At 44.2% G+C, this 25,771-nt stretch overlaps 2 protein-coding genes across 3 annotated transcripts in view; one reads left to right on the forward strand and one right to left on the reverse strand.

Moving 5' to 3' along the window:
* Sun3 (Sad1 and UNC84 domain containing 3) overlaps window positions 1-9,486 on the reverse strand; it is a 28,175-nt gene extending 18,689 nt beyond the window's left edge. Inside the window, exons 1-2 of the mRNA XM_021651028.2 lie at window positions 9,307-9,486; window positions 978-1,036 (exon numbers count right to left, since the gene is read on the reverse strand). Of these exons, the coding sequence (XP_021506703.2) occupies window positions 978-1,036; window positions 9,307-9,338 (91 nt within the window). The 5' untranslated portion in view covers window positions 9,339-9,486. The remainder of the gene's footprint in view (window positions 1-977; window positions 1,037-9,306) is intronic.
* A 153-nt stretch (window positions 9,487-9,639) lies between these two features.
* On the forward strand, window positions 9,640-24,925 carry C12H7orf57 (chromosome 12 C7orf57 homolog). Of its 2 annotated transcripts, none has more exons than XM_060365660.1 (7): window positions 9,640-10,226; window positions 13,702-13,887; window positions 15,357-15,465; window positions 17,835-17,991; window positions 21,010-21,107; window positions 22,332-22,504; window positions 23,955-24,925. In XM_060365660.1, the coding sequence occupies exons 1-7, from the start codon at window positions 10,172-10,174 to the stop codon at window positions 24,002-24,004; spliced, it is 828 nt and encodes a 275-aa protein (XP_060221643.1). In that variant the 5' UTR covers window positions 9,640-10,171; the 3' UTR covers window positions 24,005-24,925. The 2 variants fall into 2 exon arrangements, with proteins under 2 accessions (XP_060221643.1, XP_021506702.1); XM_021651027.2 differs by having other exon boundaries at window positions 9,644-10,226; window positions 22,284-22,504.
* Window positions 24,926-25,771: the final 846 nt, after the last annotated feature.

Consider the following 25,771-nt stretch of genomic DNA (forward strand, 5'->3'; position numbering starts at 1 on the left):
ATTGTTGCATATAATATATGAATAAAAGCTTTTAAAAATTGAAAAAATCTCCAAGCTGAGTCACTCAAATTTAGAAAAGGTAAAATATTGGATGTTTCTACAGGATTCTTTCCTTTTCACATCTATCTATCTATCTATCTATCTATCTATCTATCTATCTATCTATCCATCCTCTATCTCTCCTCTCTATCTGTCCTTTTATCTATCAATCTGTCATCTATGTATATATGTATCTATCTGTCTGTCCATCATCTATGTATGCTTAGGGTTGAATGTGCATGTACCTCAGCATGTAGGTAAAAGTCAGAAGATAACTTGATGGCAATAGTTCTCTTCTACTTTGTGTGTCCAAAGCCCAAACTCAGATTGTCAGGCTTGGCAGAAGAAGCCTTTACCACCTGAGCCAGCTTGCTGGCTCCATATTAGGGATTCTTAACCTCCGTGCAACTTCTGTGTTCCTTTACGTATATATTATGGCTTCTGGTTTTGTGAGACTTCTATGTATGAACATGTCTCCAAATCTGTATGTTTCTCAAGCTTTTTCTTTGTCTTTTTTTTGTTGGTTTGTTTTGTCCTATTCCAGTTTGTTTTGCTTTTTTTATACTATTTTATTTTATTGTTATCCTTTAGATGCCTGTTTGTTTTCTAACCAGAGAAGGACAGTGTGTGGATTCAGAAGAGATGGGAAGTAGGGAGGGGCTCAGAGGGGTTGGGGGAGGGGAACCTGCAAGCAGAATACATTGTATTAAAAAAATCTATTTTACATAAAAATAAACTGTAATGCTTACAGAAAGGTGATTTTTCATGTTATCTAAGAAGAAGCCTATCTTACTTTTAGAGTGGGACATGAAAGGGGGAAAGAAGCTTGAAGAATGTGCAGATAACTTCCAACATGTCAAACATGAGTCACTGCACCAAGCTCTCTCTTGCCACACAGTCTATGAATCAGTTTAGAGATCATTGCTGCTAAGACTTACCAAAAAAAAGAAAAGTTGTAAACACTGCGCTCAGCATAATCTTCCATGATCGAGTTAACCTACAAAGGACGAAGAATGTTAGGAATTTAACAGTGTAATCCATTGCTTTTAACTTTTAACTTGGACTTTAAACTAGTCAGTACACCCGAGACAACAGACTTGATTTGTCTCACTCCCGGTTTCTCTAGATTAATTCCATGAGCTTTTTTCATTTCTGAACTGTGGTAGTTGAAACTGATAGACAGTAATTTTCACTCACATTCTTCCTTCACACACATGTGACTGTGATGCCATTGGTTCCTATTTATGGTCTTTAAATAGTTGTAAGCAAACAAGGATTTTCTAGAAGTCAAAAATCGACTAAATGACAAATGACCAAGGTTCAATTGGGCCACCAGACTGGTCCCCACACTGACAGGGTTGGTGGTAGTCCTTATGTGAGTGGAAGAGACCAGGCTGCTGTCCACATCCATCTGGACATGGTCAGAAGGTGGCTGTCTTCAAGACAGACAGAGAGCCTCTACCTGAGCCATAGTCACCTGGGACCTTGACTGAGCTTCCTCAGCTTCCACACTGTGAGAAAAATCAACATCCTTGTTAGTCTCTGAGCCTCTGGCTTTTTACTGTGGTCCAAAGACAAATACACCTAATCTATTAAACAAGCCCTCTGTGTTTAAAACTACCACGCTCCAAGTGTCTCTCCTCAGCTCTGTTCCTGCTCATCAGGTCCGTCTGGTTTTGTACGGCTGTGAATAGGCATACATGATAGTTCCATTTGTCTATGTGCCCCTCCTCAGCACTGTAATTGTGAACTATCATGCTGTTGTATGTGGTTGTAGCTCACCATTCTTACAAGTGCCAAGTGTCTTACTATTCAGCTATACCCCAAGTTCCCAAATTCAACCTTAAAAAAAAATCACTGAAGGGAAAAAAAAAAAAAAAGGATGCTAAAGTTATTTGAGTTTTCCAGGTTGGCCAGCTAAAAATTGATCCTTAAGAGTTAAAACAAAAACAAAAACAGTCCAGGCACGGTGTTGCACACCTGTAATTCCAGCACTTGGGGAGGTAGAGGCAGGTGGATCTCTGTGAGTTCAAGGCCAGCTTGGTCCACAAAGCTAGTCCAAGACAGCCAAGGCTACCACAGAGAAATCCTGTCTTGAAACACACACACATACAGAGAAAGAGAGAGAGAGTTAGAAAAACCTACAGCCAGGTGTCGTGGTGGCTCACACCTTTAATCTCAGCACTTGGGAGGCAGAGGCAGGTGGATCTTTGTGAGTTTGAGGCCAGCCTGGTCTATAAAGAGAGTTCCAGTACAGCCAGGGCTGTTACCCGAAGAAATCCTGTCTTGAAGAAAAAAGTTAGAAAAACCAGATGGTAATGGATCATCTGTTGCTTGCAGTTGGCAAGCGGAAGCAACAGAAGCAGCCCTGTGTCAGAATTTAGGAAAGGGCAGTGACACAAGTCACTCCACAATGTGGCTGGCACCCAGCTTTTCACCTGTCGGCTCTGACTAGACTCCATCAACTGAAAGGCAGGGTTGTAAAGAAGGTCTGAGAGGGATGACCTCCTCTGGAAGTGACGGACTCTATATGTTGACACCCCATTTCTTTAAAATGTGTTCCTTTAATATTATGTTGAACAGCCGGTTCACAGATTACTTACATTGCAAGCTCATTGACCAAAGAGTGTAGGAAATGAATCTCACCAATCCACCTTCAAGTGTGATGTCAACTGGGCTTTGTGAACCACGGCTCACAAAGAGAAACTTAAATTCCCCGGATACAGAACCTAAGTAGCTTGACTCCCCATACTTAATCATACTGAGCCACAGCCAGGGCTCAAGGACAGGATGTAGGCAGTGCTAAAAGCAACCAAGAGGAGACTGTTCCTAATCTCTTTCCCGTAAGGTAGTGTTTTTTGAAACCATACAGTGAATGAGGCTTAACTTCCTAAAAAAAAAAAAAAATGTTTTTAGGTATTAGTTACAACTCTTTGGTAGGCTTAATTAAATCAAAACTACTGCCCTACCATATTTTGCAAAAATTGACTAGTCTTTTTTCTTCTATTAATATTTTTACACCAGAAAGCTTGGCTGTCAGCCTCTGCTTTGTAAAATTCTTTTTATTCCTCCACCTATCCTATGGGATTCTGCCACTTAAGGCAAGCATGTGTCATTACTATGGTTTTCAAGGCTGCTCTTCTTGAACAAGGTCAGTCTGTAGCAGTCCTTTTGTGAATGGGCAGCATTGCTCCTGTGCAGATGCTTGCTTTCTGCTTCTAATGGTGGCTGTTACAGTGTTTTCGGTGTTTTCCCCAAGGGACGGCAGATTTGGCTCACTGTTTGCTTTCTCATCCCAGTTTTATGAAGAGCAGGAAGCCATGCATGCGTTTTTTGATGTACACTTTCTAATAGATACTTCTTGTCTAAGAACCGAACTGTGAGTGAGCAAATTTGGAGAAGTCCAGTGATTCACTATTGCATCACTCTTTGTGACACCTCACAATGGCCAACAGATTGCCACACCCGTGTAGGGCTGTGTGCACATAAGCTGCCCCGAGTGTCTCACTGTACCATATTTCAAACCTAATGAACAACGTAAAGATCTTCCGTGCATCCGTTGCTTTGTTACAGAAAATAGGGATGCTTGGTTGTGCTTTTCAATACTCAAAGGTACCAGAAACGCAGTAGAAGAAGCAAATACCCTGGTCCCATCCCTCTCATTTTCCTCTGTAGATAACTAACTTGAAAATTGATGCTATATATCCATATTATTTTTAACAGTTCACAATTTATTTGCAAGTTCACAAGTTTTCAGTGACACAGATTGTGTTACTGCCTGTTTCTACATACACACCATAATACTCTTTAGTCAAATATCTAGAAATGGAACTGCTGCATGGCAGGGTGACCTTGCTTATTTGAACCATACAACTCTGGGGTGACAATTATTTTACTCGCAACATTTAATGGCCTCTAGTTATATCTGTTTTAAAATGTGAAGTTTTTGGACTGATGTCAGCAAAATGACTCAAAAAGAGGTCCTCTGCTTTTTTTCCCCAAAACCCATAATTTTGGTGGCCATTATGGATAATGGTGCTTTCATACTAGCTTTGGGGTCTGGGTGGGAAGTTTTGAGAAAGCAGTAGAGCCCTGGGGCTGAAGAGAGTTACTGCGAGAAGAAAAACTCATTCTTCCCAGTGGCAGAATTATTTCCTGTGACCCCAGCTAAGGACCCAGAAACAACTCTTCCCACTTTAGATTAGATTTGATTGCACATATACTGTTTTCAGTTCTACCAGTGAACGTGAAAGTCATGTGGGACCAAGTAAGGGCCCCTTCCCAAGCTATACAGTCTGGAAACTGTCCTGGCCACACAGGGATTGCAGGGCAGATACATCTATCATATTGGCCTGGGGCAGGCATGTCAACCAAACAACAGAGATCTTGAAGCATATCTTTGACACAGCTTTAGAATGCTTTAATGATCTGTGTCATCTCATCTATCTAGACATAGAGCAAGAGACATGCCCACCCATCTCCCGAGAGAGTTTCACTGATCCCGATCCCATGGAAGATCCCATGACACATGCCTAACACTCTACTCCAGTCTGTGAGCTGAGGTCCAAGAGCAGGTGTTCTTTTCACCCAGGAGCCTAATCTTACCCCTACAGGCAGGCATGCTGACTTTAGTCCTAGCTCTCAGCTCTGAGGCAGCCATTTGAATTGGTTTTTGAACTTTCCCAATTGTACCTATGTGATGGCAGAAGGTATTCAGGGACTCATTGTAAGCCAGCCAAATTCCCTCCATACCCTGTAGGACCTGTGTCTGCTCATGTACCAAACAATAGAACTGAATTTGAAGGCACCACTGTAGACCTTGAACTTGATTCACCACAGTGCCAATTCCACTGACCAATGTGCCAGGGACATTCTAATCCATCTAGGAATACCTTAGCCTCTAGCAACAGGCTATACAACTGAAGACCCAGCAGCAGTCAAGTTGTTTGACTAAAATTTGCTCTAGATGCATTTCTATCAGCCCGAAGACGCCACAGGATAGAGTCTTCCAGTTGAAATCAGTAAACACTCAGTAAACACTGAGAACGTGCAAATTGCTACATCAGAGGCATACTGGACAAGTCTACATGGATGACAAAGAACAGAGCAAGTATGATACCATGTGAAAAAAATAAACGACCCCAAAGAAATTGAGATCTACAAGTTGCTTGGTTAAAAAAAAATAATATAAATAATGAGCTTAAAGAAACTCAGTGAAATGCTAGAGAACCCAAATAAGACAAAAAGAAAAACAACAACAACAACAAAAAAACCCAAAAAACAAAAAACATACAACACAGGCAAAAAAGAAGAAGAAGAAGGAAGAAGAGGTTAAACAAAATAGGCACAATGAAAAATGACCAGAAAGCCTTAATGGAAACTCATACTTACAGCCTGGAATTTTCCATAGAGAAACTCAGCAACAGATTTAGTCACATGAAGAAAGTATCAGCGAGCCACAGATATCCCATTTGAGTCCTAGTGAGACGTCTCAGTGAGTGTAAGTACTTGCCTTTGCAAGCACTATGATCTGAATTAGATCATGGGAGCCTGACAGGCTGGGAAGAGAAAATTGTCCTCTGTCCTCTACACACACAGTGTGGCATATGCACTCACACTCACTCACACTAATAATAATATATAAAAATTAAAATTGAAAAATGAATAAGAAGAAAAAGGGTAGTCCATTTGAAATTAATCAGTTGGAGTGCTCAAAAGATCACAGAGACACGGAAACTGTATACAGCCTATATTATAACATAAACCTGTGATGAGAGCTCCAAAGGAGAAAAGAGAGAGGGACAGACAAATTACCTAAATAATTAGGTAATTATTGGTAATAGATTGGTAATGTCCTGTGTCCTGGCAGCAATTGGGACATTTAGACTTGTGATTTCTTCAAGGTCAAGTAATATTGACCCCCAAAATACAACCTAGAGGTATTGCAACCAAGTCATCGAAAGACAAAGGAATTTAAAAGCAGTAAGAGAAAAACACTTGTCATGCACCACAGACTCTCAACAGGAACTAGAGAAGGGGTGATGATGAACTCGGAATTCTGAAAGGAAAACAAAGCTGTTACCCAAGCAAAGCTGGAGAATCTGTCCTTCAAAAATAAGTGAGGTAGGGACTGGAGAGATGGCTCCGCAGTTAAGAACACCGGCTGCCCTTGCAAAGGACCTCAGTTCAGTTCCCAGCACTCATATGGTGGCTAGAAACTTCCTGTGATTCTAGTTGCAGGGAATCCAACACCTTCTTCTAGCCCAGTCCATCTCAACCTGTGGATTGCAACCCTCACCTCCGGGTTGCATGTCAGATACCCTGCATATCAGATATTTACATTGTGACTCTTAGCAGCAGCAAAATTACAATTATGATGTAGGAACAAAAATAATTTTATGTTTTGGAGGTCACCACAACATGAGGAAATGTATTAAAGGGTTGCATCATTATGAAGGTTGACAATTACCGCTCTAGCCTCTGCATGTACGCGTTGCACATACATACAAGTAGGCAAAATATTAATGCACAAGACATTTAAAATTTTTTAAGAAATTAGTGCGATAAACACTTTGTCAGAAACAAAGCAGAAAGGATTATCAGCACTGGTCATGACTTATAAGACCAACCTTATAAGAAACACAAATGAATATTCAAGTTTAAATAGCAGGGAGCTAGGTGCCAGCATGCAAACACAAAACCCACTGGTAAACACTTGGCGCTGAGCTCTGGATGTGAAAACGCTAGGAAAGGGGAGTGCAGTCAGGGTAACTGCGGTACACAAGCTAGAGGATAAAGGGACCACAGTCATCATGGGTCATTATAAAAAAAGATGCAAAATATGGCATTACTGTAAAAAGATGTCACGTTCTGTATGCCATTGAAGTTCTCCCCTTAAAACAGGCCATTTTAACTGCAATGTTTTATGTAGGCTTCACAGTTACCACACATAAAAAAAGAAAACTTGAATGAATAAGAAAAGGTGAGAAAGAAATCACATCATCACAGGGCTGCAAAAATACACACACACACAGGCATATACACAGATGGCCATAGAAAGTAGAAAATCAAGTTGTTTGTGGCAATGTAAATGAACCCAGCGGACAATTTTCTAAGTTAAATGAGCAAGGCACAGAGCATAGTCTGTGGCTTTCCGTGTGGCATGCAAAGCCTCACATTTACAGAAGCAGAAAGGAGAGTGAGGTTTACCAGTGGCTGAGGGGTGAGGGCAACAGGGAATTGAGATGCTATCAAATGGCCGGAGTGTGCTCGCAGACTGTGAACCATGGGGAGCCAGCATGCAGCATGTGACTGTAGCTAACCATTCTGTCTGAAATCTGTTGAGATGGTAAAAGGTAAGTGTTACTTTCCCACCACACACTAAAATGACGAGTGTGAGGTAAAGAATGTGGTAATTAATTTGGTTAGGGTAATCACTTCATAATGCACACATATATTGAAGGTCATATTGTATAACTTAACATATATAAAATTTTTATTAGTTCTACCTCAAAAGGTTGAAAAATACTAAAATATTTCATTTTTCTTAACAGTCTTGACCTAAGAGAAAAGGCTTCAATAGATCCTGCAGGGCACTGTAGAAAGTACTTATAGAAATCAGGTTTCTCATGATGCTATGGACAAGATGCCTTTGTTTTTCTGATAAGGTTGACAACCAAAACTGTTACACTACATAAATATATGTCAAAAGAAAGCATTTGACCTTTAAAGTTGTTCAATTATCACTGAACATAAAGTGATGAGAATAGAACATCTCCTTGGTTTGTAAAAATGTGCTATTCTTGTACATTGCCTGGACAAAGGGAGAGCTGGAGCCTGGAGCAAGAGCAAAGGGCTGGGAAGGGGCTTGCTTTCAGGCTTTTAGCTCCCTAGGAGGGGACTAGTTGGTAGCAAGGATGTGAAGATTTGGAGAGATGGACCAACCTGTCATTTAAAACCACAGCTGCATCCAATGTGGGTGAGGCAGGAAATTTTGCCAGGGGGCTTTGATACTTTGGAGTTTGTACTCACACACTTTATCCAAAATGCTCACAAGCAGGAAATGTCTACATATATCGACCTGCAAAGTGAGATCTACCTGGTGTGAGATTGCATGACAAGGGATGTCCTGTGCTTATGAAGCCTGAAGCCCTTCTGTGACCAAGGCACATGAGAAGAGGCTTAGGAAATAAAGACATGGAGATGTTCTTGGGTCATTTTCATTTGTATGTGCCTACAGTCTTGCTGATATGGCACCTGCAAATTCCTTCATTTCAGCAGTAGCCCAAAGAGCAAAGCTGTCTTTTAAAGTGTTAGCACCCTTATCATCACTCAGCTTGTGATTTCAGTCTGGGAACATGCCAAGGTCTTCTATTAAACCGCCAAGAACCAGAAAGCCATGCTTTAGTCACCACAGTGCTAGCGCCTGCCATCAGCTATGTTTAAAAATAAACCCTCTTGATCTTATGATCCTGTGATCAGGTGCTGCTGGGACTTCCAGGAATGGAAGTACTTGTGTGTGGTGATAAGCTAAAGATCTAAAAACAGGGGCGCAAGCATACCATTCAGGACAGAGTTCTGATGACTATGTGACTGGGCAAGCTGAATATCTGAGATCTCTCATAAGTTAGAGCTGGGTGGAGCAAAGCACACACACACACACACACACACACACACACACACGCATACATACACGTCTCTTCACCCACTTGTCCATTATCTGCCTTTGTGTAACAGAAACAGAGCTTTAGTTGTTTCACCTTGTCAAATACCCACCATTTCAAAAAGTCTTTAATTTTAAAGAAAAATCTAACAAGAGGAAACCACGGGTACTTACAGCCAGTTGTCGACAGATTTTCTTAGAGCTCTAATAATTTGTCCTTAACTCTTGCAGGGCTGGGAAGTGAATAGTTACATCCTTCATTTGCCCAGAACGGTGTGAAGCCTTCAGGATAAGCACACCGCCCAAGGGACAAGCACTCTTTACCAAGAGTAGGTGCAGGGTTAAAGCACTTTCTAAAACAACATTTTGGTTTAGAAAACATATCATAAAAAAATATTCCTCGCAAATTAAGACATGGAGAATATTTCATGAGATAATCTGAGGATTGACCTAATTTGCAGAAATGTCTGTTTTCTGAGTTTTCCAAGTGTGTACCAGTGTTTCTTTATAATACACTCAAGCAACTCATATGCCAAATATCTAGAAATCAGTATGAAGCCCAGGATGACCTGGAACTCTTCATTCTCCTCTCTGCCTGGACTTACCTGGTGCTGGGATTACAAGCCTCTGTCAGCATGGCCAGCTTTTTTGATTGTTTTTGTTTTTGTTTAACTCTTGCCTGGAAAATGTGGTAGCGTTTCTAGCTAACTTGATTGGAGTTACTAGGGCTTCTGTAGGGGTCTAGGGGAGGGCTTAGGGGAGACGTCTCTGCTGCAGTTGGTACGACATCGCCCTCACACTCCGCCCCACCTCGCAAAGCACAGGCTGAGGGCGGTTGACAGGTAGCTCCTACCCTCTGCTCCCATTGGCTCTGCTCCCAGCGCCGCGCACTCTGGTTGGCCGCTCGGCCGTTGCCGTGGAGACGCGTGCTGCAGTGGTTCCGCGTCTCTCTGAGTTTGGAGTCCGTCTTGGAGGCAGCGCTCTTGGTACAGGAGCTGTAAATCCCAAACGCGGAGAGCCGAGTGCCTCGCATTGACCCTGCCACCTGCCAAGCCCCTGCGGCCCGTGAGGACCTACTTATCGGACACTTAATATACTCTTGCTGTCTACCCTGTGTGCACGTGCCCTTGCTGTTTACCCCGCTTAACGTGCAGGGTGCTGTCCACCCGCTTGCCCGGTCTCCTGGGGTGTACCCACTGAATGAGCTCTGACTGTGTGTACTGTCGTATGTGCTCCTGCTGAGTGTCCAGCGTGGACGCGGTGCTGCCGTGTGACCGCCGCGGATGTGCCAGCTCTTGGGCCTGAGGCGTCCTGCAGGTGTGTCAGCTGGAGGCGGGCAGAACCGGGAACGTGCTGACTTTGCCCTTATAGCCTCTGCTCCCAGCGGGCGGGTCGGCAGCGCCCGGAAAGCCCGAGAACCCGGGCTCAGCAGCGCCTTTCTCTTGGCGACGCGGGCTTACTCATAGAGCCATGAGGAACACCAGCAAGGAGGTCCAGGGCACCGCTCACCGCTATGCTCCCTGTGGTAAGTGAGGCTAGAGGAGAGGGGTGGGTGATGAAAGTTGGAAGGCTGTGTGCCTGTGCTTTTGCTGTTTCCACGTTAGGTAACAGTGCATGCTTTCATTGATGAGGGTAGGAGCCCATTGAAATTCACTTTACAGCAAGTTATCCCTCATATCCCTCGCGCCTTGGCTCAGACGACAGACTGAGAAAGCCTCATTTTTGAGGCTTTTGCTCCTAATTTAGGCTCCGACCAAGACGAATGTGTCCCGCTTTCAGTATCTGGATCCGACTTCAGTGAAGGGTGGTGCACACCAGATCTGGGCAAGGAAGCCGAATGGGCAAGGAAGGAAGGCATTTTCTGCTGCTGTCATCGCTTTTCATGTGTCTAGAGAAGGGCTGGAGACAGAGGGAGAAGGAAGCCTGGGGCTCGGCCGGGAGAGACCAGTCGGAGCAATCTCATCTACAGAGAGGGGAAAAGTGTGACCTCTCCACATACTCCATGCATGCTACCCTATGTCGTTGTTGGTGACAACCAACTGAGAGCTGGGGTGGGCTGTGTACAGTTCAGGAGACCTGGCCAGTTCTTATCCCACCCCAGGCCCTGTAGCCTTCTTGTCCTAGGAAGTAGTCGAACTGCTAACACTCCCCACCAGACATCACCACCACATTTCAGAGACCAGGAAAATGAGGCACGCAGAGTTTGAAGTAAGTTGCCCTTGGAGTAAGCACACCTGCCAAGTGGCTTTTTCTCTGAGGCTGTGCAGTCTAAAGATGGTAGCCTGTGCTCATGTGTGTGTGTGTGAGAGAGAGAGATTACCTCTAGTTTGGAGGTCAGAAATTGGGACAATCTATAGTTTGGTTCACTGTCTCTTCTGGACTATTACCTTATTCAAAAAATAAGGATGAAGCATCAAATGGGAAAGTTGTCCAGAGGAAAGCAGCCAGTCCATGGCTGATCTGGTGTCACACAGGTCGATAAAAGCTAGCATGATACCTGTTTGTTCCTTCCACCCCCTCCATGTGTGTGCTAGGTGGCAGTGGTTCATCCTCACTGATCAGGGCCCTCTGTCTCTGAGCTGCTCCCGTGTGCATGCTTACAGACACCGTTAGCATGTCCAGTGCTTTCCAAAGCTTGCAGTAATGAGATGGCAGAAGATACACCGTTCTCTGTGGATTAATTAGTAATCAACACACAGGGAAAAAAATAAAGCAAGAACCAAAGGGCTTTCTTGTAGAAGAAAAAAACACAGAGCTAAGCCTGATGAGCAAAAAGCTACTGAATTCTGATTTTCGTTTCTCTGAAATCCTTTGTGCAAGTTTTCGAAAATGGATGGTGTTGGATCAGCTGATAAATATCCTCTAGGCATTTAAAAAGTTTCCAGGTGAAACGTCTTTCACTTTTAGCTAATGAGTCCAGCTTTATTTCTAAGAAGAAACTAACAGTCTGAGCATTTGGCTGCAGAGAGCAGGGATTTCTTGCTTCTATGTTTGTTGCTAGTACTTTTTATTGCTGCTTCCCTGTGCCCTGGCTCTGAGTGACGTAACTAATCAGCTGCCCACCTACCTGTAAATGGAGACATATCTCTTTTACACATCAGCTTGCTTGATTGTGGGGCCCATTAATTGTAGAGTCTGCAGGGCAAGTTGGAGAGTAGGGGCAGAACAGAGGATGCAGATCAAGTTCAGAGTCCATGGGGTGGGGAGAGGATTCCTTCCTTCTTCATTTTTCTTAAGAGTCAGCCGAGTGGAGGAGACTCATTGTGTTGCAGAGGGTCATTTGCTTTGCTCTAAGTCCCCTGATTTAAGTGATTTAAGTGACAATTTGCTTTAAAAATAATGCTCCACAAGAGCAACTGGAACAACACCTGGATAAAGTCTGACACTGTGGTTGAGTCAAACAGACACCACAACACCACAAAGGACAAGGCACCCTGTTTGACTCCGAATGCCATGAGTCTGGAAAGTGCTTTGAAACACAGCTGGTATCCGTGTCACAGAAATTGCATTTTTGTATTTGTTTTTTGTTTGTTTTCTTTCTTACTTTTTCCAAGACTTTGTTTCCGAATCTTTTTCATAGATGTGATGTTTTTTCCTTCTTTGTATTTTGGCATCTGGTTGATTTCTAATGAATATTTACCTAAAGTGCCTACAGTTTGTATGCCTGGGTTCTCTCACGTGTGTGTGTGTGTGTGTGTGTGTGTGTATACGTATGTATGTTTGTATGTATGTGTCTATGTGTGAGTCTGTATGTGTGCCTCTGTGTGTCTGTATGTGTCTGTGTGTGTCTCTCTGCGTGTGTATGTCTCTCTCTCTCTTTGTGTGTGTGTGTCTGTCTGTATGTCTGTGTGTGTGTGTGTGTGTGTGTGTGATCATACATGAGCACTGGTAACTTCAGGACTTTGAGACTCTGCTAACCCCTCTGTCCCTTGACAGAAGTTCCAGCTCTGTCTCCAGGGAGTTTTATAGATGGTTCCAAGTCTCCCCCTGTATGGCATCAGCTCAAGGTTTATGTATGGCATCAGCTCAAGGTTTAGGGAGTATCTGCATTTCACCAGGTCATATTCAACTCCTCTCCCTTTCTGCAGAGGGCTTATGCCATCCTGGGGAGGAAGAAGAGGGGACAGCTTGCGCTGTCCACACTCCTGTCCTTGCTTCCTGCAAGCTGTCCCCTAGTTCCCTCTCTGGGATAGAAGTCATATAATCTACACTCAGCATTTCCCCCTACTCTTTCCCAAGGAAGGTCTTTGGACTCTTGGACTTACATAAAGGTGATTGCTCTTGCCTAGTGAATCCCCGTTTCAGCATGCACCTGGGCCTCTGCTACTTCCCACTGCCCACTGTAGCCTAAAGCACAGTGTTTGTGTACAGCTGGGCTGCCGTTGGGACACAGGTTTGTGTGCTGAAGGGTGTGGGAGGCAGGTACTGACTTTCAACACAGCTGTTAAACAAGTGAGGCTTTTTAGACCACACCCTGGCCTACTTCCTTCTGCTCTTCTAAAAATTGACTAACCAGTTTGATCAGATTGTGTGTGATCAAATATTGGTAATTTAATATGTAGAGCTGATCAAATCCTGGCCAGTATCTGGCTTACCCATAACAGTTTAAATGATTTGGTATTTATTCAAGTCTACGTGTCTTCCCACATCTCCCAACAGTACCAGAAATGCAGCTAAGTATTTTTCTAGGGTATGGATGGCAAGAGGGAAGGAGGTCAAGAATGAGGGAGGGATGGAGAGGAGAGAAGAAGAGAGACAGGGGTGAGATATTTCCTAGAATTGCTCTGGAAAATTAACCATCTTCTAGGCCACTCTGGTGGTGTCCTGGTTTATCACACATGCTCCGGAACAGACAGTTCCTTTCTTGTTTGCGCTCTGTGGCATGTGCTGCCCTGACAGTGTTATAAGCACAGGGATGAGACTGGCAGGCAGTAGAGGGCTTCCTGACCAGGCACCCTCCTGTACCCACCTAACAATGTGCTGGTTTCCCTCCTGTCTAGATTGGTATTACCACGTACCTGTGAAGCGCTCTGAAAAGGCTGTGGGTGCCCCTCCAGCATCCCAGATCCCAGGGCTCAATGACTTGGGAGACTCCCCAAATGGGAACTTGCCCCGTGCTCGGAGATACTGGATAAAAGAAACAGATTCGGAGTATGTGAAACTGGCGAAGCAAGGCGGTAGACCTGGTAAGCCCTGATCTCTGAGTGACTTTGTGAGCGGGAATGGTGTGTGTGTGTGTGGGGGGGGGGTTGTTCCTAATGTTATCCACATTAAATATAACTGTGGCATCTATATCCCTTGTTCAAACCTTTGGAAACTTGGGCTCACTGTGGAGGTTAGGCATAAATACTCTTTGATGAAAAGCAACTTTTGTAACAAGGAAGATATATTAAGTTTAATGGAAATCACTGGTCAGAAGGTTAAGGGACTACATCCCAAATGTCTCCTTTAGGCTTTGGACCACCCAGCACCTCTGGCTGTCGCTGTCCCTATGTTGGATGTCACAGGTGAAACAGTGGCCAAGTCTGTGATGGAGCATTCCAAGCCTAGGCCATTCATACCACTTGATTGACTCAGCTAGGGGCTGGACCAAGGCAGCCTTGTTCTTAGATCTACCTCGTTGCTCTTGGTTCTAGAGAGTAGACAAATCTGATGGAGGTCATCAGTGACACTGCAGTGACAGTGTCTTTACCATGCTGTGATTATGTGAGGACCAGCTTTTGTGAGCAGCAGCTGTGGCATGGAGGGAAGGGACAAGCCTGCCTGCAACACGCCACTCAACAGTGCTATAATGGTGCTAAAAGCAGTGGGGATGGGGGCTGAAGAAAAGGGTTGGGCAGGCAGGATATGCATGGGGAGCCTGGGTTAGCAGTGTAGAGGAGTTCACACCGTTCTTTCTATCTTTTTGTGTGTCTGAAAACCTTAACTGCAGAAGGACTTTAAAGTGGAAAGTTGAAAGATTTCTTACTGAGATGAATAAGTCAGCCCATTTTGTTGTTGTTGTTGTTGCTATGGGTATTATGAATTATTTTGCTGTTGGAATTACCTGGAAAAAAAAACAAACAAACACACAAGCAAAAGCAGTTCTTACCAATCACTGCTTTTGGGCACAGTGGACAGGAGAAGAGGGATGAGAAGAAGAAAGTTATCTGGGAGTGAAAAGACAGTTGGGAAGGAGCCTGTGCTGGGTACCTCCCTGCATGGCTCCAAAGTTATTGATACATCCACCGAGGGTTTCCCACCTGGGAATCTGGAGGGAGCAGCTTCCCTAGCAAACAGCAGTGGGGGTGGGGCAGACCCACAGTGGTAGGCCAAGATGGAGGGGAGGATGGAGGTAGCTGATGGCTAGGGAGCCTTGTGCGCAGTCCCTGGTGACCTCAGAAGTGGAAAGATAAACCACTGAGGGAACGTCGATGGTAACTGGCACAGATGCCAGCTCAGGACCAGGAGCTCTGAGCACACTCAAGAGGAGAGGTATGAGAGGTGCAGGGTGCATGAGGAGTGTCTCCTGCTGAGTGCCAAGCAGGATGGTCGGCTCTCAGGCTGGGCAGAGGCCACCCTAGGGAACATGTCATGGCTCCCACTGTGGAGTGCTGGTAATGCCACACTTCCTGAGGACAGCAGGACCACATAACTCTGTCCCTTTTTCCTTGAGATTTGTTGAAGCACGTTGTTCCTGGTTCCAGGAAAGGCTCCCCAGTAGCCTACTCCTTGCCAGACTGGTATATTCACAACAGCAAGCCTCCGACAGCCCACCAGCGTGAGTGAGTATCTCTACGTCTCCCACATTTTTGTCTGTCTCTTTCTAGATATCTGGACATCTATATCTTTACATCTCTATCTCTACATCCATACATATATATCATATACATACACATATAAAAAATACTGGTGCCAGCAAAATAGTTCAGCAGGGAAAGGTGCCTGCTGACCAGGCTGACAAGTTGAGTTTGGTCCCTAGGACCCACACTGCAGAAACCAAGAACTGACATCTGCAATTGTCCTCTGACCTCCATAGGCTTACAGTGGCATGTGTTTGGCTGAACCCAAATAAATAACAATGTAATAAAAACAATTTTAGGGAAAAAAAAAACTCACTTTGAATTGGAAAATGACAACTATCTACTGTTGTCAGAAAGTAGGTGCTGTTACAGCCCTGAGCACTACTGTGTGTACTAGCTAGTGCTCTGACAGGAAACTAGAGTCAAGGAAATACAGAGCAGTGTCCCCTCAGGGTGTGGTTCTTTTGACCACTTATTAGTCAGTAGCCTTGGGTTTTTCAGTCTTTTCCCCACCCGTGTCTGCCTGTCACAGAGTTACCTGCTCCAAAGCTTTCTTCTCACTATGGATGAAAGATACTACACACAACTAGAACTGCACAGCATGCTCATCTCTAAGATGATCACAGAAGAAGGGCAGCGCCATGGCCCCCTCCCCTGTTACAATGTCTAACAATTGTTACCTGTAACCATGCAAACTTGGCCCTTAGACACCTCTCTTGTTTTGGAAGGAAGCATAAACAATAATTTTAGGATTTGTTTTTCTGCTTTTTAAAGACTTGCCTCTTGTTTTATTTTTTGTTCGTTTGTTTTTGTTTTTTTTCTTGAAAGCTTAGACCAACACAGGCATCTTTCAATGCTGCTATACAGTGTCTTTTGACTGTCCCCAGGCACTGTGTAGGCTTTCCTCCTCCTCCTCCTCCTCCTCCTCCTCCTCCTCCTCCTCCTCCTCCTCCTCCTCCTTCTCCTCCTCCTCCTCCTCTTCCTCCTCCTCCTCCTCCTCCTCTTCTTTCTCCTCTTTCTTTTTCTTCTTCAAGATTCTGGTTTCTTCTGTTTGTTTTTGTACTTTATTTCAAGTTGTGTTATTATTTTTATTGTTATGTTAATCAGATCCCAGACTGTTTTGGGCAGCAAAACAGTCGAGCTCATGATCCCTCTGTCTTTGTCTCTCTAGTGCTGAGGTAACAGGCAGCTGCCATTGGCTTTGTTTTTAACACATGAAAATAAAAGAGCACATGTGCTTTTATAGGCCTGCGGCAAGAGAATATTAAACTCCTACCACGTTTTTACAATGAGTAGCTTGTAGGCTAGGCTTGTGACACACATCTTTAATCCCAGCACTCGGGAGGCAGAGGCAGGAGAATCTCTGGGAGGTCAAGGCTAGCCTGGTTTACACATTGAGTTCTAGGCCAGTCAGGGCTACACAGTGAGACCCTGTTTTTTATTTTTTTATTTTTTATATTAATCACAGTTTATTCACTTTGTATCCCAGCTGTAGCCCCCTCCCTCATCCCTTCCCAGTCCCATCCTTCCTCCCTCATCTCCTCCCATGCCCTTTCCAACTCCACTGATAGGGGAGGTCCTCTTCCCCTTCCATCTGACCCTAGCCTATCAGGTCTCAGCAGGACTGGCTGCATTGTCTTCCTCTGTGGCCTGGTTTGTACTAAATTCAGAAAAGAAAACAGGGGAGGAAAGGAAAAGGGGAGAGGGTAGCAGTGAGGAAAGGGGGAGGGACAGAGAGAGAGAGAAAGAGAGAGAGAGAGCGCAAGAGAGGGAGCATGAGCAAGCACAAGAGCAGGCAAGAAAGGACAGGAGACCGAGACCCTGAAGCTGACACATTCCTATGTATTGTGGGAAGACCAGATGTGTGCTTACATACCCACATTGAAATTGGCCATCTAACAGAGCAGCAGCAGGTTATTATTAACTTAGATGATTTTGGACATTAAATGTTAGTGGGTCCTTATCTCTTGGAAGAGAACAAGTAGTAAATGCTAGTCTACAAGAAATAATTATAATCATCTGTTTTATAAGCTCATACTGTAGTACACCACCCTGTGACTTCTTCTGTTGGTCTGAGGATCCTGGGGACTAGCTTCGAAAAGGCCTGATGTGTTTACTCAGCAGAAGGGAGGGGCCTAGCTATGTCATCAAGAAAGATAGGAAAAGAGAAGAGAGAGGGGAAGCAGAGGGCTGAGAAAAATAGGGGGTGGAGAAAGGAGAGAGAATAGGGAGAAAGTGAAAAAGGAAAGAGAGGATAGATGGAAGGAGGAGGGAAAAATAAAGAGAAAGAAAGGAGAGCATGAAATGGTGCCTGGCGCCAGGCTTTAACTTGTTCCTGTCTGTCCTTGCAGAGTCCCTGCAGTCTCCATTCCAGATTACATGGTGTATGAAGAATTCAACCCCGATCAGGCCAATGGTAGCTATGAGTCCAGACTAGGCCCCTTTGACTTTGACATGAAAACAGTTTGGCAGAGAGAGGCTGAGGAACTCAAAAATGTGAAGAGAAAGGTAACAGGACTAGCGAGTGCGGGACTGTCTTCTGCTTTGCTGTTGTGACTCCACGAATAGTTAAGGGCAGGCTGCTGCTGCCGTAGGCTGGCTTGCAGCCTTGGCCCAGCACTCTGCTCAAGCTCTGAGCTCTGTTTTAAGTTTGAGACTACCTAAGAGGCAAGCAGCCACTCTGTTGTTGTTGTTTTGTTTTGCTTTTCATTTTCTTCCTGTATATGCTGGCCTTATAGGTAAGGCCATGTTTTACTCTCTGGTATCTAAGCAGTTGACAGTTAACTTGGAGAAAATCGGCCTGACACATTGTATCTGGTGCAGAGCAAGGATGTGTTTGTATGTGCTTAATATCCTGCTTCTGGATAGTTCCATTTACTTAAGTCCAAATTGCCCACAGTGCTCCTTGATGATAATAACGGAAGGAAAAATGAAGAACCTTCTTCTTCTTCACAGAGACACCCCTGGGTGTTTTGTCAGTAAGGTCTTAACCTACCTGCAAAGTGAAGCCTTTTCAAAGGACTTGACCTGTCTGAGCAACTGAAGCAAGCCATGAACGGCAGAAAGGTTGGGGTCTCTCCACCTGTACTCTTCCTGTGGCCCATGGGAGCACAGTCAGCCCACTGCCAAGGGCTCTACATCCCTGCTAGCCCCCAGGTCTGAAATGAATTCTAGCACTTGAGACATCAGGATTTGTGAGTGATGACATTCCTATTTAAAATAGCAGTGGTGCTTTGAGACTGAGAACAAGAGCCAGCACCACTGTCGTTTGAACAGCAAAGGGACCAGTGTGTCTTGTACATGCTAGACCTAGCTTCTCAGTGTCTCAGGGGAAAAAGGATGCCCTCTGTTCATTTGGGGACTTGGTAGTTGAAGACAGAGATAGCACCAGCTGGCTCCAGTGTTTGCTCTTCACGCTATCCCAGTGTCCAACTATGATTCAGGCTTTGGGTCACTCATATTGAGTACTGCTAAAGGACTCTACTAAGGACCGGGCCTGTTTCCTGATGATAAGTAAGTGGCTGACGGTATGCAGCTGGACTTTGAGCAATGAGTGGAAGGCTTGTCTGTTAACCACGGTTCTAGCACACAGCTTGAGAAAATTTAAAATGCAAGATGCTGCCCCACTGTAAAATCTGACTGAGTTATTCATGTAGTAATCACTCACACAGGCTTCTGCTGACTGCAGCAAATGCCTGAAGCTGTCCTGTCCTCCACTTCTCAGTGCTAAGGAAGGAGGAAGGCGGAATTATGGACACCGACCGACAGTGCACTAGCTCAAGTGTTACGTAACTCAAGAAGAGTTTCATTAGGGAGGGCCCTGTAAGTGTCTTTTCTGCTGAACTAGGGGAGTTATCCTCTTCTCAAGTCTTACAAAACCTTTGGACACAGGCAGAGTAGGGACTCTAATGTGAAAATCATTTCAGCACTTGGCTGTCGTCCTAGACTTTGGCATTAAACCCTGTCTGTCTGTCTTTCTGTCTGTCTGTCCCACTGCCACAGGTTCTTCTGCCTCTCAGAGACCTGCCTTCTCCACCCTAGGAAAAGATGGACTACCTATTGAATGCTCTGCTTCTGCCCTGGCTGTCACTCAGCCTGTTGTAGACACTGACGTGTCCTTAGGCTAGGTGTGTCAGTGTTCTACAGGGTGACTGGGGAAATCTTTTCATTTTTCACTAAAGGCCATTTACACAGAACACAGTTCACTTGTTATACAGTACTGATCTACATGTTTTGACAATGCAGGCCTCATGTAAACACCATAGATGGTGAGGAACAGAACGGGTCTGTCACCTCTAAGATTTCTCAGCCCCACTGTCACCAGTCCCTCCTAGTTCTCATTTCCAGCAGTCACTGAATCTCTTTTAAGTCTTGTACCTGTTAGGCATTTGTTAGCTTGATTCAAGCTAGGGTTGTCTGAAAGAAGGAACATCAATTAAGAAAATGCTTCCTGCTGGGTGTGGTGGCACTCACCTTTAATCCCAGCACTCAAGGGGCAGAGGCAGGAGGATCCCTGTGAATTTCAGGCCAGCTCGGTCTACAAAGGGAGTCCAGGACAGCCAGAGCTGCACAGAGAAACACTGTCTCAAGAAGCAAAACAAAACAACTGTCCCCCAAAAAAGAAAGAAAGAAAAAGAAGAAGAAGAAGAAGAAAACAAAAACAAAAAACAAAAAACAATGCCTCCAACTGATTGGCCTGTAGGCAAATTTGTGAGACATTTTCTTGACTAATGGCTGAGGTGGAAGGGCCCAGACCATGGTGGGTGGTGCCACACCTGGGAGGTAGTCCTGAGTTGTATGAGAATACGGACTTGGCAAGCCATAAGGAGCAAGCAGAAGACAGTCTTCCCCTGTGGCCTCTGCTTTAGTCCCTGCCTCCAGGTTCCTGCCTTGAATTCCTGTCCTGATGTCCCTCAGGGATGGACTGTGACCTGAGAATTGTAAAACGTTGCTTTTGGTCAAAGCCCTAACTAGGACCAGTCTTTAGAGCTTTTTCTTTTCTAGAAGCTCAAATCAGCAGCACCATGTTAGCGACTATAGCTGCTCCCCTTCTTCAGCCTGCCTCTTCCGGTGGTACCATGTGTCAGAACCCAGCCCCTTTGAATTTTTGGGTAATGTTCTTTTGCAGACCAGGTACTGCTATTTATTCACTCCTTTGATGGTGGGTGCTTATTTTTTTCCCAGTTCTTGGTGACTTACAAAGCTCACGTGAACCTCACCATACAGGCATTTCTATTTTATATGGCAGGCAGACCCCTCCCTCCAGCAGGGCCGCTCAGGATATCTGGCATATCCAACGTTCATTGACTGTTCCCCTCCTGAGCAGGTGGCCTCTTTACTTAAATGCAGAGCACACGTGGTCCTTTTTACAAACCATCCTGTTGAATTATTATTCAGCTATTGATTATTTAATTTTAGTTTATGGTGACAGGCTGTGACCATACTGAAAGTCCAGTCCTGATAGCTTTGCTGCTCTTGGAGACCTTTCTTTTGCCCTGACTCATAGATTTGCATTTCTTCATACAGGTGAAACTGCCGGCCATTAATTCCAAGAATCCTACCAAACCAGGGACCCCAGTTAGCAACAAAGACCTTGACGGGAGCAGACTGTCATTGCCTCCCATGTACGTGTCTGACTTAGGAGAATGAATGCTGTTTGTGTGAGGTTTGGGTTGGTTTTTTCCTGTCCTTTGCCCAACTGACAACTGTGAACTGGTGGCACCCACTGACCTGCCCCAGGCCTATCCAGAGACAGCTGTGCGGATGGCAGCTCCTGCCTGCCTTGCCTACAGAGCCCTGCCCAGCCTGGCCTGAGAACTTAGCTGCACTTTTGTTTCTTCCCTAACACCAGTTTTACCCCTTTGATCACATGTCTGGTCTCCTGCATCCTGGTTTGTGGTGCAGGCTTGTGGCTACTTGTCCCTGCTTGTATACTCAGTCCTAAAACTTACTGATCACCAAAGCCTGAGCTCAGGGATCTCCATCTTGAGTGCAAACACTCTGGCTCGGCATTCAGCCGGGTTTTTCCTCCAGATGCTGACACCTGTTGGTCTTCCAGCCGAAGAGGGAAATCCTGAAAGGCCTCTGTGCCCCTTTATTTGCCAGAAATCTAGTTTAGGAGAAAACAAACGTCATTAGTTGCTGACTGAGTCTTCAAACAGCTTCTCATCTGGTGGGGAAAGCAATGACATTAGTGACATTGTGACAGATGGGGAGGAACCCGTCGGGGAAATCCTTAATAAGGTGATTCATAAGTCAGAAACCTGTGGCTTGGGAGTGGACAAGGGTGTGCTTGCCAGCCGCCTGACTAGAAGGTCTGTACTACCACCCTGATACTCTTCAGCGTCAATTATGATAGGATCTGTAAGCTGAAGCAGGTGACGGGTGACAGGAGACAGGAGAGCTGTGCAAACGAGTGAAAAGCTAGGAAGAGGTCATGAGACAGGAGCAGCTGTCCTAAGTAATCCACTGTTGGTAAGGGGGAGGGGCATTCTCTAGGACTTCCTCGAGAAGTACCGGTGTTCTTAAGTTACAGTTGGCTAAAAAGAAAACAAAAAGGTTTGTGAAACTGGGTTTAGCATGATATCACTTGTGCGTAAGGGATGTGCTGAGACCATTTTTATGTTTGAAATGGGAAAAGAGACTGACAGATGAGAGACACACAGAGAAATGAGGGGGGGGAGGGGAAAGAAGAGGGAGATGGCAGAGCTCAGCACCAGTGTCCCCTCACAAGTCACATTCCTGAACACTGCTTCCGGTTTTCCCTTTTAAGTTAATCTCTGCACACATCTCCTTTTAAGGCCTGGTCAAAAAACTGGTTCACCAACAAACTTTTCCAAACTTATCAGCAATGGTTATAAGGATGAGTGGTTACAGCAGCAGAGAGCTGATTCTGACAAGAGGACTCCAAAGACGTCCAAGACAACCTCGCCCACTGAGTCCACACAAGAGTCTGAAAGCACCCAGGACACAGAGACACCCCAAGATCCAGGGGCACCTGAAGACTCTGAGAAGACTCCAGGTGAGGGTCACCATGACATGCATGTGTTCTGGTGATGAGGGCAAGTAGGTGGCTTATCTCATCTCCTGGGGTTTCTCCACAAGAGATCTGCAGGTAGAAGTCATGCTAAAACCCTTAGTATGGGCTTAGGGTGTGGGCTAGGCATAGTGTTAGTGTGTAACTTAAAGAGGCCTAGAATTTCCTTTTTTTCAAAAGCTGCCCTTAATCTTGTGTCAATCCTCCTGCTTTGGCATTTAAGGGCTATGATTAGAGACATGAGCTACCAGACCCATCTCCTTTATCCTTTAAAAAAAAAGAAAACCAAACCAAACCAAAAAAAAAAAAAACAAAAAAACAAAAAAAAAAAACAAAAAAAAACCCCACACCACCAACAAAAACAAAACAGCAGTTTCCTTTTTTTGTTAAGTTTCCTGAGCTCTTTATATATTTTGTATACTAATCCCTCACCAGAAAAGCTGTTTTATTTTTTATTTTTTCCTATTTTGTGGGCTGTACTTTTATTTTGTCGATTTCTTCTTTTGCTTTACATAAGCTGGTTAGCTTGACACTGTCTCGTTTGTCTCCTTTGCTGTGTTTTTTGTGTTTTGGCGACACACACACATCTGTGAAGCTGGAGAGATGTGGTTCTCAACCGTTATGATGCTGTGGCCCTTTAATACAATTCCCATGCTTTGGTGACCCCCAACCACAAAACAATCCCATTGCAACTTCAAAGCTGTACATTTGCTGCAACTGCAAATCATAATGTAAATATCTGATACGTAGGATACCCGAGATACGACCCCTATGGGGATGGCAAACCCACAGGTTGAGAAGTGCTGACTTAGAGGTCAATGCTTAGTGCTTTGGCCAAAGAGCCAAGTTCAGTCCCAGCAGCCATATCAGGCAGCTACCAGTGGCTAGCTGTAACTTCAGTTCAAAAGGACCCAATCGGCTTCCCCAGGCACCTGCAGTCATAAACTCATACATCCACACACACAGAGATACACAGAAGCAAACTTCATAGTAATGAATAAACATATCTTTGAAAATAAAAAATAAAAAAAAGGAAAGAAATCAACGCCAGCACCAACACTGATTTCCCCGGTAGTTTACCAGTGGCTCTGTAGTGACCCGTCTTTTGTTTAAGCCTGGGCTCCACACTTGGGTATGCCGTGTGAGCTGAGAGACCTCTCTCTAGGCATACTGCCTAGTTCTATCCTGTGCACCGGCAGCAGAAGCTTTGCCTCACAGGCAGCTAGGACTCAGGAACAGAAAGGTGTAACACGTTGCTTTAGGGGCAAAGCTTGAGTCTTGCGTTTCCCCACTATGATTTGTGTGGCAAGGTAGGATTGCAGGCTCAATTTGGTAGGCTTTCAGGCTAATCCTTAGGAGCAGCAGAAGAAATATGTGTGTTACACATTTAAATGTATTAAAAACACAGCTCTGTCTTATCTACTTCGCATTGCAGATGCAGAAGCTTCCCCACCACCAGAGTCAACACCAGCAGAGCTCAAATAAGCCCAGAGAAGCTATCCCGGACAATCTTTCTCGTTGTTTTCTGTGGAGTGACGATGGACAGCTATATTTGCAGGCTCCTGTTGTATTTGTTAATGTAGAGTCTTACGGGACAACTAGCCTTGAGTATAGTTGGGGTCACCATAGCAAACACAGGGTAAGTGTGGGGGGTTGTTTTTTGCATTTCTCTGGAGTGGCCTTGCTGCCTGAGGATGTCTGGAACCAGAGTCTTCCTCAAGCTTACCTCAAAAGTCCTCCACACCGAAGTGTGGAGTGTCGCTCTAAGACTCTGAAAGGGAAGAAACGCACAAGCTGCAGCTTTTTCCTGCGTTTGGTCCCATAATCTTTATAGAAACAATTTCCCATTACACAGAAATGACTAATTCCAGAGCTTTCTGATGTAATTTGCCATAACAAAGTTATATTATGCCTTAAAGCATTATAACATTAGCTCATTTTTTTCCTAATAGTTTGAACACAAACTGCAGCCCAAAATACTAGATATTTATTATTTTATATACTTTAGGTTAAAAAATCCATATATATCTTTAATCTTAATCAGGCTGTTTTAATAGGCCTCAAAGAAATGTTTTAGTAATCAGACCGAATGCTCTTGTTTTATAAATTTCATTGTTGTTTCTATGTTAGTAATTAACATTAAAATATTTTATATTTTATTATCAATAAAACAGTAATATTATCAGGAAAAGTTTCTAGAAAACCAGATAAGGTCAGTACTTTAGTGTCATTCCTGGAACTAACTTATCATGCATTTGCTTAGTTAAAGTTGAAATTTTAAATAGGTTCTTTAACTGAAATATTTAATTGAGCACTTACATCTCTATTGCTACTATGGGAAATATATATACTATACAAAAATATAAATAACTATACGTATTCAATAAAAATAATATATCACTACAATGCAGTTTCTGCTCCCTTTTTTTTTGTTTTCTTTCTCTCCTTTTTCCCTTCTCTATTTTGCTACCTCATTTCTAAACATTCCCAACTATCTGAAAGGTGATCAAGGAACACATATCAATAGTACAGAAGTCTTTAGTTTCTATTAATGTTACTAAAGTAACAGACAACTATGGCTTGTGCAAAGTGAAGACACAATTTGGAGTAAAAACTGGCAAACAAATCCTTCTTAGTCACAGAGTAGCCAGGGTAAGTCCTATAGGTAACTCTCGGGTTAGTTAATGCAGCTTTCACGGTTTGGGTGTAAAGTGCTCCCCCACAACAAGATTGTACCTTTAGATACTTAGTCTCCAGAGTTCAAGGTGCTGTTCTTAGAGACTGTGGAACCTTCAGTGGGTCAGGCATAGCTGGAGAAAGTGGGTCATTGAGGGTGGGCCCTAGTATCAAGATTTATTTATTCGTGATTTATATAGCATTCTGCTTCCATGTGTGCCTGCTCAACAGGAGAGGGCACCAGATCTCACTGTAGATGGTTATGAGCCACCATGTGGTTACTGGGAATTAAACTCAGGACTTTTGGAAGAACAGCCAAGGCTCTTAACCTCTGAGCTATCTCTCCAGTATTTTAAAGTCTTCTTTCCTATTTTCTCTACTTTCTGTTCCGTTGAGAGGTAAGTGGTTCCTGTATACTCTGGCCACTATGGAGCAGCTACCATGCCTTTCCTATTGTGAGGGATGGATGCCCCTCACATAGTGAATCAAAAAGAAAGCACAAACATCCTTCCCAGGGTTAGGGTCATGGCTCACTATTGTGGATGCAAACATATTTTTGTTTTGATCCCAGGTGTA

The sequence above is a fragment of the Meriones unguiculatus genome, chromosome 12 (assembly GCF_030254825.1).
Source record: "Meriones unguiculatus strain TT.TT164.6M chromosome 12, Bangor_MerUng_6.1, whole genome shotgun sequence".
Taxonomy (NCBI): domain Eukaryota; kingdom Metazoa; phylum Chordata; class Mammalia; order Rodentia; family Muridae; genus Meriones; species Meriones unguiculatus.

What these genes read in the sequence shown, in the direction of transcription:
- C12H7orf57 (XM_021651027.2), top strand. Translation starts at nt 10,172, where the DNA reads ATGAGGAACACCAGCAAGGAGGTCCAGGGCACCGCTCACCGCTATGCT. An exon ending in TCACCGCTATGCTCCCTGTG is followed by an intron (nt 10,227 to 13,701) that starts GTAAGTGAGGCT and finishes CCTCCTGTCTAG; the next exon opens with ATTGGTATTACCACGTACCT. An exon ending in AGACTCTGAGAAGACTCCAG is followed by an intron (nt 22,505 to 23,954) that starts GTGAGGGTCACC and finishes TTCGCATTGCAG; the next exon opens with ATGCAGAAGCTTCCCCACCA.